At 34.6% G+C, this 11,911-nt stretch overlaps 3 protein-coding genes across 5 annotated transcripts; 1 reads left to right on the top strand and 2 right to left on the bottom strand.

Annotated features, from left to right (window-relative positions):
• Positions 1-1,210: 1,210 nt before the first annotated feature.
• LOC116166142 (leucine-rich repeat-containing protein 15-like) lies at positions 1,211-2,806 on the bottom strand. Its single transcript, XM_031480991.1, has 2 exons — positions 2,795-2,806; positions 1,211-2,740 (listed from the first exon to the last, which is right to left on the bottom strand). The coding sequence occupies exons 1-2, from the start codon at positions 2,804-2,806 to the stop codon at positions 1,211-1,213; spliced, it is 1,542 nt and encodes a 513-aa protein (XP_031336851.1).
• Positions 2,807-2,996: 190 nt separating this feature from the next.
• LOC116159955 (granzyme K-like) lies at positions 2,997-4,640 on the top strand. Of its 3 annotated transcripts, none has more exons than XR_004143100.1 (4): positions 2,997-3,133; positions 3,183-3,395; positions 3,539-3,683; positions 3,730-4,640. XR_004143100.1 is itself a non-coding variant. In XM_031473067.1 (3 exons), the coding sequence occupies exon 3, from the start codon at positions 3,792-3,794 to the stop codon at positions 4,599-4,601; it is 810 nt and encodes a 269-aa protein (XP_031328927.1). In that variant the 5' UTR covers positions 2,997-3,133; positions 3,183-3,683; positions 3,730-3,791; the 3' UTR covers positions 4,602-4,640. The 3 variants fall into 3 exon arrangements, 1 of the variants encoding a protein (XP_031328927.1); XR_004143099.1 differs by having other exon boundaries at positions 3,183-3,388; XM_031473067.1 differs by having other exon boundaries at positions 3,183-3,683.
• A 1,505-nt stretch (positions 4,641-6,145) lies between these two features.
• On the bottom strand, positions 6,146-9,793 carry LOC116159951. Its single transcript, XM_031473063.1, has 2 exons — positions 9,682-9,793; positions 6,146-7,768 (listed from the first exon to the last, which is right to left on the bottom strand). Exon 2 carries the CDS (start codon positions 7,766-7,768, stop codon positions 6,326-6,328), a length of 1,443 nt encoding a protein of 480 aa, XP_031328923.1. The 5' UTR covers positions 9,682-9,793; the 3' UTR covers positions 6,146-6,325.
• Positions 9,794-11,911: the final 2,118 nt, after the last annotated feature.

The following is an 11,911-nucleotide window of genomic DNA, read 5'->3' on the forward strand; positions in this document are numbered from 1 at the left end:
TTCTAGTCTAGGCGATAAAGACATCTAACTGGACATTTTGGGGTGGACAAGAAAAATGGTGGAATATGTTCAGTTAGGTGTCAGAAACAACATATTAAAAATCCCACCCCCCAAACCCTGTGCTAAAGGCGCCAGCCACCCCACCACCCCCAGAGACCGTGTTTTCGCCCTTTTTGGCTGATATCTCGCGATTTATGAGGTCTAAGTAGATGAAATTTTTTTGCTGAAAATATTTCTCGTGAAATTTCATACAAGGTAGATACTGAGAAGTTAGCCTAGGTCTTACCTCTTAGCCTAGAAAATTCATAACAGGAGGCGAAAATCATCAATTTTCATGTTTTTTTGGGTTTTTTTGCAAATATATCGCGACCTTTAGGGCTGCATAATCATCGTCACAAAGTAACTTGCAAATTTCAATAATCCGCCGGTCACTATAGTTTTGCCCAAGACCTTTATTTCTCTGTGTTATTCCTGTAAATAGTTTCCGTAATCAGTGAACTTGACATCAGTTGATAACCGTGTACGCAGAAAATTTTGTCAGTAGTAATGACGTAGGTTGGGTAATAATAAATAATTAAATATAGTGAAGAATATAAATCTAGATTTTAACGCATTTTCCTAAATAGGCGGAGGAACTGTTTTGGGACACCCTGTTCGTTCACACATACGTCGGTTCTCCAAAGTACTGGACAGCGCTATCGATCAACATTTTTGCTAAGGATTTTGTACCAGGCTTCGGTCAATTTATACTGGAAAATGCTAATAAACTGAAACGTTAGTAGGTAATAGCACAGATTAGTATTTTACTTTTTTATTACTCATTTATGCTTACAATCTGTCCGTTCGGACAATAAGTAATTGATGTGTTAATTTAAATATACATTAAGGAGATAACTTCCAATGAAATTGTGATCGAAAAGTAGTGCGGACAATTTGAATTTTCCGTAAAACTAAACATTTATAACGTTGGTAACATACCAAATGTCATTTATGTAAAAGTAGTGGTGGATGAATTTAATCACTAATGCATACATAAACTACCTTCTAAACATGTTTGCCAATTCCTTAAGTAAAAAATATTAAAAACTTAAAGCGCCCAATTTAAACTGTCTGCAGTTCTTTTTGATCACCCGATATAGAAAATACGCTAGGCCAAAAATATACATTTACTTTATCATTTTATTCTTAAAAATTAATTTCACGTCGGAAATTAAGGTAAAAGTTCCACTTTATCTTGATTCTGTGCATATAGAAAGGAAAATTTGTCAGATTTAACAAAATTCCCGTAGCGTAAAAATGCAAAAAGGTATTGTACAACACAAAATACAAATAATATTACGCAGATAACAGTTACAATTGTTAACATAATACTTAGCCTATTCACATCTTGCATCATATTGGTATTTACACTCATTTCACTATCGTTGGTGAGGTGATCATCAAAAATGTCTTCAATAATTGGATCTTGTGAAATTATGCTTAAAAAGTTTTCAAACGACAGGTTATCGTAAGAGTCCAATTCTTGTCGAGAACACGCAACTCCATGCAGATTTGGAACGTCGAAGTATCTGGACGGATAACTAAAAGTCATTCGTTTTCGATTTATTAGCTTATACATTTGTAACAAATTTGAGCAAGTCCAAAAGTTATCATTAATGACTAAAGTGTATAATCCAAAGTGATGATCCATTATTTGTTTTAAGTTGAACTTGTGAAGCCTTGTGTCACTAACGTCCAATGAGGACAGCTTTCCTAACGGCAATAAATGCGAGTCCTCGATTGTTTGGAAGTAGTTGTGCGATATATTTAATTTTGTTAGGCTGCTCAAACCAGTAAATGTACTTCTTGATAAGGTCGTTAAACGATTTTGGGATAGATCTAACTGTTCAAGTGATCTTGTGTTGCCGAATATTCCATATGGTATATCCATTAAAAGATTATTCGCAATGTTCAAAACACGTAAGCTTGACAATCCCCTAAATGAATCCCTGTATAACTGTGAAATAGAATTTCGCTCCAAAGATAAATGCCAAAGATAATTTAACTGCGCAAAAGTGTCGTTTTCTATGACCGTCAACATATTTTTTTGCAAATGCAAGATGCGTAGAGTATTATCCTCCTTTGAGAACTTAAACGTGTTTGGTTTAATCAAAGTTAAGAAATTATTAGATAAGTCCAGCGATTGTTTATTGGGGGACCATTGTCTACCTGTCCAAATTACGACTCCGTCTAAAGCACTCACTTCAAGTTCTTTAATTCCATTTGATGATAAATTTAACATGGAGACTTTTAGCCCGTTTAACATGGAGGTAAGGTCTGTGACATGATTTTGGGATAAATCTAATAAAGTCACATTAGTTTTATCAAACACTCCCGCAACCAGCCTTGATATTTTATTATTCCTAAGATTAATTTCGTCAAGCTGTGAAAAATTGCTAAAGACCTTTTTGCCTATGTAATTAATCTCATTATTATCAAAGATAAATTTATGAGTAGTGTTTGTAAACGATTTAAAAGCGTCCTCTTGGATTTTCTTCACGTGGCTGTAGCTTAAATTAAACGTCGCTCCCCGAAAATTTGAAGGGATAAAGTTACCATCTAACACGGGAATGTTGCATTTCAAACAAGTAATGCTGTTGATGTTTGCTTTTGAAGTTGGAAAATGGTCTGTAATATCCTCACATACCCAATTCACTGAACCATAAAGGGGGTACATAGGACGAGCCCCGTCACTACACGACTGTGAATAGCATACAGTGATTAAACACGCGCACGCACAAAAACAAAACCAAACCTTAAACCACATAATTGACGTGTTGTCTTCGCAGGGAACTATTATCTTCTACTAACAAGGCTATTCGCTCATCGCGGGTTATTAATGAAACTGATAAGCATATCAATAAATATTTATTTTCGTGACGAGTTAAATTAGTGGCAACTGAAAAATAATTTATAATTGCTATTATTTCTAATCTAATCCATTTTACCAACATTTCGTCCATTCTCAAGATATCTCGTGTTAACGGAGGGTGGACAAGCAAACAGACGCAGGAAACACGATTTCATTTTTGTTCCGCGTTAATCGCTCTGTATCGTACCAAAGCTTGTTAGTTTCACTGTACTTTACTTACAGGTAATAAATTTTGTTATTATTATTGTTTATAATCAATTTTGGTTTGTAGTTTAAACAGCAGATTAGAATTGACTTTCTTTCGTTTTTAAGAATAGGTATTCCTTGTTATTTTGTAGCAAGTGGGGAACATATTTTTCTATGTGAAACTGAACAAAAAACGTTGACTTCCAGGAAAGTTCAAATTCACAATGTACGCGTCCCCCAAGGAAAATTCACCCACGGGAACTATACCACACCGTCACGTGCTACCAGGAGGTATGAGGTATAGTCACTAGTCACTACTACTATGTCATCGACATCGTTACCATGCCGACTTTCTTAATAACTATTTCAAGAGTTTTCTTAAAATCAATCCCTTGCTTCTAATTTTACAATCAAATATTTTCGCGGGAAATAATTTTTCAGGGACAAATCGTGCAGGAGATGAATTTAGACTTGGGAGTGGGGTTTCTTTGTAACGAATAATGCATTTCAACATTTCAATTTCTATAGCTAATTACTGGAGTAAAATCATGACGTGTGTATAAATACATCATAACTACTATACGTCGTAAGTGAAATTTAAAACGTCAAAGTTTCTGTAAGTATGTTTGTAGGACATGTAATTTTGCTGTGCATTTTTCTGTCAAAAGGCGATTGTGTGAATAACTATCCATATATGATGGCGATCTACCAACGGGTCAAGGAAGTGGAGATTATGGTCTGTGGTGGGACTTTAATTAAACCAAAATGGGTTTTGACATCCAACACGTGTTACAAAAAATTAAGTGTTTATGCTAATGGTAGTTGGCCCTTTATGGTCGCAAGAGTCCATAATTTGGCAGCCGTTTCTGTATCGCCCAAAAGAGAGATAAATATGGTAATATCACACTCGGAATACAAAGATGTGAACTACACCGTCGCAAATGATATCGCTTTAATGGCCACCGATACAGAGTTTCTAGTCAACTCTTACATCTTTCCAATAACATTAGCTAGCACCCATTTAATTTCAGACAGTAACTGTTCATTCGTCTACTGGAACGTGTCTATGCCGTACCGGTTCAACCGTGAAGCTGCACCCTTAGTAAAGGTTCGTGTGCTTGTTAAAGATATAAACAATTGTAAGCAATGGTTTAATTACACCCTGGTTTACTCGTACGGGCAAATCTGTGCACAGCTATCGCATGGTGTAATACCAAAGCAACACTCCGGGGGACCCTTGGTATGCAATAACACTCAAGTTGGTTTATTTTCTTCTCAACAAGAAAGCAATGGAGAAACATTCTTGATATTCACTGAACTTCAGCCTTACCGCAAATTCATCTCCGACGTGATTCCTGCTTTGAGACTTTCTGAAATGGAAGAGGGCGCTACCAAGAGGAAATTTTCTGTAATGTTCAATCCAGCAAATTCATGCTGGGCTTTACATGAAACCATTTTGCTAACTCTTGTAATTTCGCTTTCTAACAACCTGCAACATGCGTAGAAGTGCTACTTATTATAATTCTATTAAGATGTAGAAGAACAAGGTATATTCAGTAAATATTCTCAAAAACTATTTCTTTACTGGACGGAGAAGCTAAGAGTCAGTGTCTGATTGCTCTACTCCCATAGAGATCGATTTAGGCTCGTCTATGACCTTTCACGCAATGCTACCAGTTGACTATGTAACTACTGCTCCGATGCTCAGCTTAAGTAACAAAGTTTCGTAGCATTTATGAAAAATTCACGTAGCATTTATTTCGTAGTCCGTCTCCGCCCTAGAGAAACACTACACTTAGTTAATTTATTCCTGATTTATTTTTTATTATATATAATTAATGTAGGAAGAACGATTTACATCTAAAGGATCGACTGCCACAAAAAGGTATTAAGGCAGCTTTGAAAATACAAATCACAGAAAACCACACATTACACACACACACTCCACACCCACACATAATTTTTATTATTGTATGACTGTAGAATGGACACGACTAAGTCCGTGATTTGATTTTGGTATTAATTAACGTAGTCGCTGGTGATAAAAAGACCCTAGTTCGATCTTTCCAAAACTACCAACTATGGATAACCACAATGCATTAAAAACATATAGGTAGGTACCTACACCGGTCGCACTTGAGGAAGAGACGAAGTTGGAATCAGTACCTATACATCTACTATTACTGCAAACTCAAATTTATAGAAGCACCTTGACAAAAAAATCAATTTATGAAAAATGCGCATACCAATCTATTCATGTCATACAAACCCTTCAACATGTTAGTCTATGACCACCTGTGACCAAAATAATTCTCAACTGCGAATATACACCAACAGAGAATTTTGATTAACAAACTAACTTTATGTTAAAGAATCATAATTTGAGATTCTCATGAAAATATCGAATGAATACAAAATAATCTTGACATATCCGCCCCTTGCCAGTGGTAACTGCCCTGCAGCATATTAACGTTACTGACCCTGGCCTCTTTGGTAAATGGTCACATATTTTTCTTTCGCTTCACACGTTAGCACAATAAAAAAAAATAATAAAATAAATAAATAAATAAATACTCTTAAAGGGTACCCCATATTTGTTTATTGGGTATATCCATTCTCTTGTGATGCTCGAAATGAGGTAAAATGATAAACCGGAGCGAAAGTTCACAAAACCTTCCCTATATAAAGTTTGAATTTAGTAACAGACAATGACGTATATTAAAGACGACATGTTGCGGCTACAAGTCATCAGGCCCTAAAATGTAAGGTTTTAAACAATTTGAATTAACCTATGCCGACGAAACTCACGCACGAATGAGTCGACCGAAAACTGTATAAAATCGAACCCAAAAACATACAAGCTACCTACTTCTGTAACCTTTTAACTTGTATGTTTTTGAGTGCTACTTTGTACCGTTTTCGGTCGATCCTTCCGTTTATGAGTAATATTTAAATCAATATTTTCATTTCAGATTCGATGCAAAATAGTACTTTCTTCTATGTAGGCGACCTGATTGGTGCAGTGGTAGAAAAATATATACCTATATCTACGACACACTCGAAAAACAAATCATATATTTTTGCATACACGATATACACAGTTAAGAGAAAAACAACTATTAGAATAATTATACATCTCATTATATACTCATTACAGTAAAAGTTCACCGGAACCAAACTATTTGCAATACTGGAATACACTAATAAAATTTCTAAACTGCTATAACATTACAACTGTAAAATACTTGTAGTTATCAATATCAGGCTTAAAATAATTCGGTTACTGTTGCTTGAGCTTTCCGATGATTTGGTAGTTGCTGAAGGAGTGGTTGACACTTCATTAGGACCAGGCAGGATGGGTTTAATGGTACTATTGACCTCGAAAGATGTAAACTTGATATACTTCGGATAATTTTCAATAGCTAATCCATACAATAAGCTCTTGCAAAATAAGGGGCTTCCTAAATTGTAGGTGGTCTTGCTCGATTTAATAGCGGTAAAGGTTACTTTGTCCACATGGGCATCAGTTATGTTTTCAACGAATAGGCCACCTCCAGGCAATTTGGATACGTATGTGCAATTGGTCAACCTGGATAGATTTTGAGTCGAAGAAATGTTGACCAACTTCCCAAGAAACGGAGTAGCGCTGTATATGTGCGCAACTTCTCTTGAATAGTGATTGGAGGAGACTGCAATTCTCTTCACTTGATATTTATTCAAAGGATTTGCTACACTCTCTAAAAATAATTGGGAGTAATTTCCTAGAAAATCACTGGCGTTTCTTAAGAAAGAATCTACAGTAATCGCTCTCTTCACAGTTATAGCCACTTGTCTCGCTACAAAGACTCCTAAAGCTTCCTCCTTATTGAGCGATTTATATATATCATCCACAATATCGGCAAACTGTTGACGTTTTAAGAAAGTAGTAAGTGATATATTAAATTGTTTGAAGAAACTAATTGATTTGTTACTTGTAATTCCAGCATCGATAACGAAATTTTGCAGTTTCGTGGAGTTTACTTTACTCAAGTTCTGTAAAATCTTGTTCAGCGGTATACAGCTTATTATTTCGGTAAAATTTTTTCTTGTTATATTCAAAATTGCATTGACATTATTTAAAGAGTAGTTACCCTTAGATAAAATTGTAAGGCGGTTCTTATCGTTTCCATAAGCCACAGCTGCCATAAAGTCGGGTAGACTGACATTAATCGCTTTTAAGGAACTTTGCACCATTTCTTCTGGAGCCGTCAGACTGTTTACAAACTTGTTGTAAATTTCAGAAAAAGTCATATCAAATAATTGAAAGTAGTATAAGGTAGACTTCACTGTCATGTTACATTTCATAACAGCTTCGTACAGGCGAGTGTCATTTAAATTGAGACTTTCGCTGCCCTTTGCTAAAACATTGGTAGACAGCTTGGATAATTCAGCTGCATCCGTTACATCAGCTAACGTCACAGAACAATTACTTATTGGGCAGATAGTTTCATTCAGGGCCAGTTTTGTGAAAAATTCCATAAGCAATTCCGTTTTCAAGTAAAACTTTAAACTGGCGACGCATGCGTATTCGTCGAGCGGTGATAATAGCTGCCGTTCCATTATTTGAAGATGCGCTACTCTCTCGATTGTAAGAAAAAGTATCAAAAAGCGGTTGATCATCCTGACAATCATCTAAAAATAAATGTAATGTTAAGAGTCAATGAGGATAACTTATTCAGCACAGATAAAACAAAAAATTATTTAATTCATGCTGATTTTAACTAAATGTACCTACACTAGTAGAAAATCAACTAAACTGCATTTGTGAAAACAAGGTAAGTGAACACAGCATGGTAAAATGGCACTTCTGAATTGATATTAAAATTTTTAATGATGTAAATAGATACGCAGAAAAATAAAGGGGTTCTTTTAGTCTGATGTAGGTACCCCACTTTTTATCATTTTCTTACATCATAATTCTAATATTCCGCGATTACTTAAATAATATTTAAGCGCATCAGAAGTTTCTTAAATAACAAAACTGCAACAATTGGTCGTTTTTCCAAAGAAATTGATTATAAAACCTGACCACTGGGAAATAATTTTATTGTAGTAATTTTTTTAATTTACAAGAAAACTACAAACATTTGGGATCTGAACGATGACATTTTTAACACTTTTTAAAGATAAAGTAGGTATTTTCTGAATAGTAAATATGATTTTAACACAGCTTTCAATTTAACGGCAAAATGCCGTGCAACTTATTTTTCTTATGCATAAAAATGGCTGGGACTATTCAGTCGCTGTACCATTACGTATCATTATTAACAATCGACGTTTGACAGCAACTATCATGTTTTTTCTAAGGCATTCTGTTTCAAATTCAAATTTTAGTCGAAACAAATTAAAAAACCATAGTTGTCCAGTAAAATTTATTAATTATGACAGTCAAATGAGCTGACGTTGAACTATCATAGTACAACTGGCCCTATTTCGTATAAACGTGACAGTCTTTGGGCTCTAAGACCGGTATTACACTATCAGAGATTGGATAAAATATGTTTTATAAAAGATTAACAAATTAATATTTTATCAAATGTAATCGTCTGTTATTACTTCTTGTAAAATATATTTTGATATGTATATATAAAAGAAGTAATATTACACTGTCAAATATTATATAAAATATATCTTATAAAAGATCTTTGTCAAATATCTTTTATAGTCTAATACCGGCCTAATTAAAATTAGTTAACAAAGATAACGCGGTCCATTTTAATACTGGCGGGGTGGCGGTCTAAAATCTGCAAAGGATTTGCTGAACACAACATAAAAACCGCATTTCTATATGAATTGTTACAGAGAAAATGCATGTACGAACGAAAAAATTGCTGTTAATAATTGTTTGTGGGTTTTTCTGGTCTCTGTTAAACCTCTCTATATCTGATAGGTAACCTACTATATGAGGCATTTGCTTGCAGGTATGTGTCGGACAAGAAAAATCGGTTCCAAACGCTGCAACAGCAGATGAACTTTACACATAATACACACACAGGAGACAAAAATTGGGTGGGACCGATTTGCAAAAATGTTACCAAAATTCTTGCACAACTAAACGTGGATGTGAAACAAAATTCCGGTCTGTACGAAATTGAACTTTTACATCCTGCTTACGTGGTAGAAAAAACCAAAAAATCGTATAGCAATTACAATTGTGGCCAAACACACATTTCTTCGCTGCTAGTGGTTACTTGAATTTTGAATTTGGGATTATACCAACGCAAATAATTTCATTTTAGGTCACACTATTTGAGCAAGTGTAGTTAAGTTTCTAATGCAACGACAAAAGAACAAGTAATAGATGTATTAGTCTTTCCCAAACTTTATTTGTCTACATCCCAAATACGAGATGAGTCCATCTCTACACTTCTACAGAAAGATGGCTAAAAATAGATTAATTATTTACTAAGAAATGATAATGTAACCAGTGCAAATAGGTACGTTCACTGTTTTTTTTACTATCTTTAGAAAAGACTATTTTAACAAGTGCTTTCGCATTTATTAACAATGACAATAATCAATATTACTACGAACATTGTACATACCTTAAATAAGCGATCGCCTTTTTTATTATATGCCAACCGATATAGACACGTAGAACCACTTGCTACATGCGGAGATACACGAATGATATTTAGATTTTGATTAAGGTGTACTTTGTACTAATTTACAATTTTATGATCTGTAAACATTCATCCTGCTTGGTAGCAAACAATGTTATTGTTAGTTTATCTACATACATTATCCATTTTTTTTCTTTTTTAGGAAAGAGATGACACGCCCTATTCATTTCAGCATGTAAATTTTGCACTGAAAGCATATAAAAATTTGAATGGTATAGAGAATCAAACAAGTTAAAAAGTAATCGTAAACGATTTACATAAAGCGCATTTCCACTTGCATTCATTTCCCATTTGTAAGATGCAACTTCTGTTAAAATCGTAAAAATCCGCCCACAAATATGAAAGATAGCGTTGCACATGGGCAATCCATTGTTGACGTGCTACTTCAATTTCAGTTTATGAGAAGAATTTCATTTCAATGCTTTCTAAATAAGAAAGTTGGAACTGCGCATGCGCAAACCTAAATTTTAAAACTAATGTTAGATTTTCCTTTGTTCCAAGCGCCTAAGTATCAAATTTCACTTAAATAGTTCCATAGATAAAAAAGTTGGCACGGCGCATGCGCAAAATAAAATTTTGAAATTGGCGTTTGATTTTCCTTTATCCCAAGTGCCTATGTATCAAATTTCGTTTAAATTCTTCCATAAATAAAAAAGTTGGCACTGCGCATGCGCAAAACCAAATTTTGAAATTGGCGTTTGATTTTCCTTTATTCAAGTGCCTATGTATCAAATTTCGTTTAAATTCTTCCATAAATAAAAAAGTTGGCACTGCGCATGCGCAAAACCAAATTTTGAAATTGGCGTTTGATTTTCCTTTATCCCAAGTGCCTATGTATCAAATTTCGTTTAAATTCTTCCATAAATAAAAAAGTTGGCACTGCGCATGCGCAAAACCAAATTTTGAAATTGGCGTTTGATTTTCCTTTATTCGAAGTGCTTCTGTATCAAATTTCGTTTAAATTCTTCCATAAATAAAAAAGTTGGCACTGCGCATGCGCAAAACCAAATTTTGAAATTGGCGTTTGATTTTCCTTTATTCCAAGTGCCTATGTATCAAATTTCATTCAAATACTTTTATAAGTAAAAAAGTTTGCAATTCGGTTTATAAATGGTCGAGATGCGAAAAGGGCACTGTGAATTTTGAATCGATTCGATTCAACTTTTGGCATTGCGTATTATATGGTTAAAGCTATGCCCATATTGAATTTCATGCAATTCAGTTCATAACTAACGGAGATGTAAAAGCGATCGAACATTTCTAAACAAAGTTATCGTTCACACGGACAGATCGATGGACAGACAGACAAAGGAACAGACGGAGAGACCAACCGGCAGGCGACAGATAGCAATGCAAAATTATAAACGATCTCTAGGATCGTTAATAAACGGCAAAAGTGTAAAATTATGGAACATGTAAAAAACGGTTTTTTTTTTTTTTTACAATAACTTTTTTTGTAAGCGGTACAGAAAAAATTCCTTCCTTGGTACAAGACTCGACACCATAACGAACCAAATAGCGAAAAAAGTAGAACAATAGCTCTTAAGATAAAAAACTAGTAGCGTCGCAAAGTTAGCGGACGGACGGACGGACGGACAAAGTGGCCACAATAGCGCATTTTTTTTTTATTTTTGTGGAAATGCGCTAAAAAAGATTCTAATAAATCGATGGCCCAAAACGTGGTTTTCAATTTCCATGCCAATATTATTATTAAAATCAATTCGATTCTTGAAATGAATACAAAATCACTAAAACGAAGAATTAGAAGAGGGGATGACGAAAGGTCCGGCAGCACGACGGGCGCTAAAACCTATTTTCACTTCGCTTCCAGAGCCAATCATTCAACTCGGTCTCGATTTTAGATATAGGTATAAACTCAAGAGCTTTATACATACAGTGCAACTCCGACTCATTAAATCTAGTGGTAAATAGTTCTGCTAAATGCTGTTTTGGTGCTATACTGCTTTCTTTCGCACGTTTTCTTCCCCTTACAACACAACGATAGGCAGTGCTGCGCCATTTACCATTCATACGGCAAAACCCCGGAGTGACACAAGAAGTTTAAATTTTGCTTTTATTTTGCAATATTAGACACTACTGCAACAGAGCTGAGCAGAATACTTTCAAAAAGTATTTGAATACTAAGTACTTT

This window comes from Photinus pyralis, unplaced genomic scaffold, assembly GCF_008802855.1.
Source record: "Photinus pyralis isolate 1611_PpyrPB1 unplaced genomic scaffold, Ppyr1.3 Ppyr1.4_LG1, whole genome shotgun sequence".
Lineage (NCBI taxonomy): Eukaryota > Metazoa > Arthropoda > Insecta > Coleoptera > Lampyridae > Photinus > Photinus pyralis.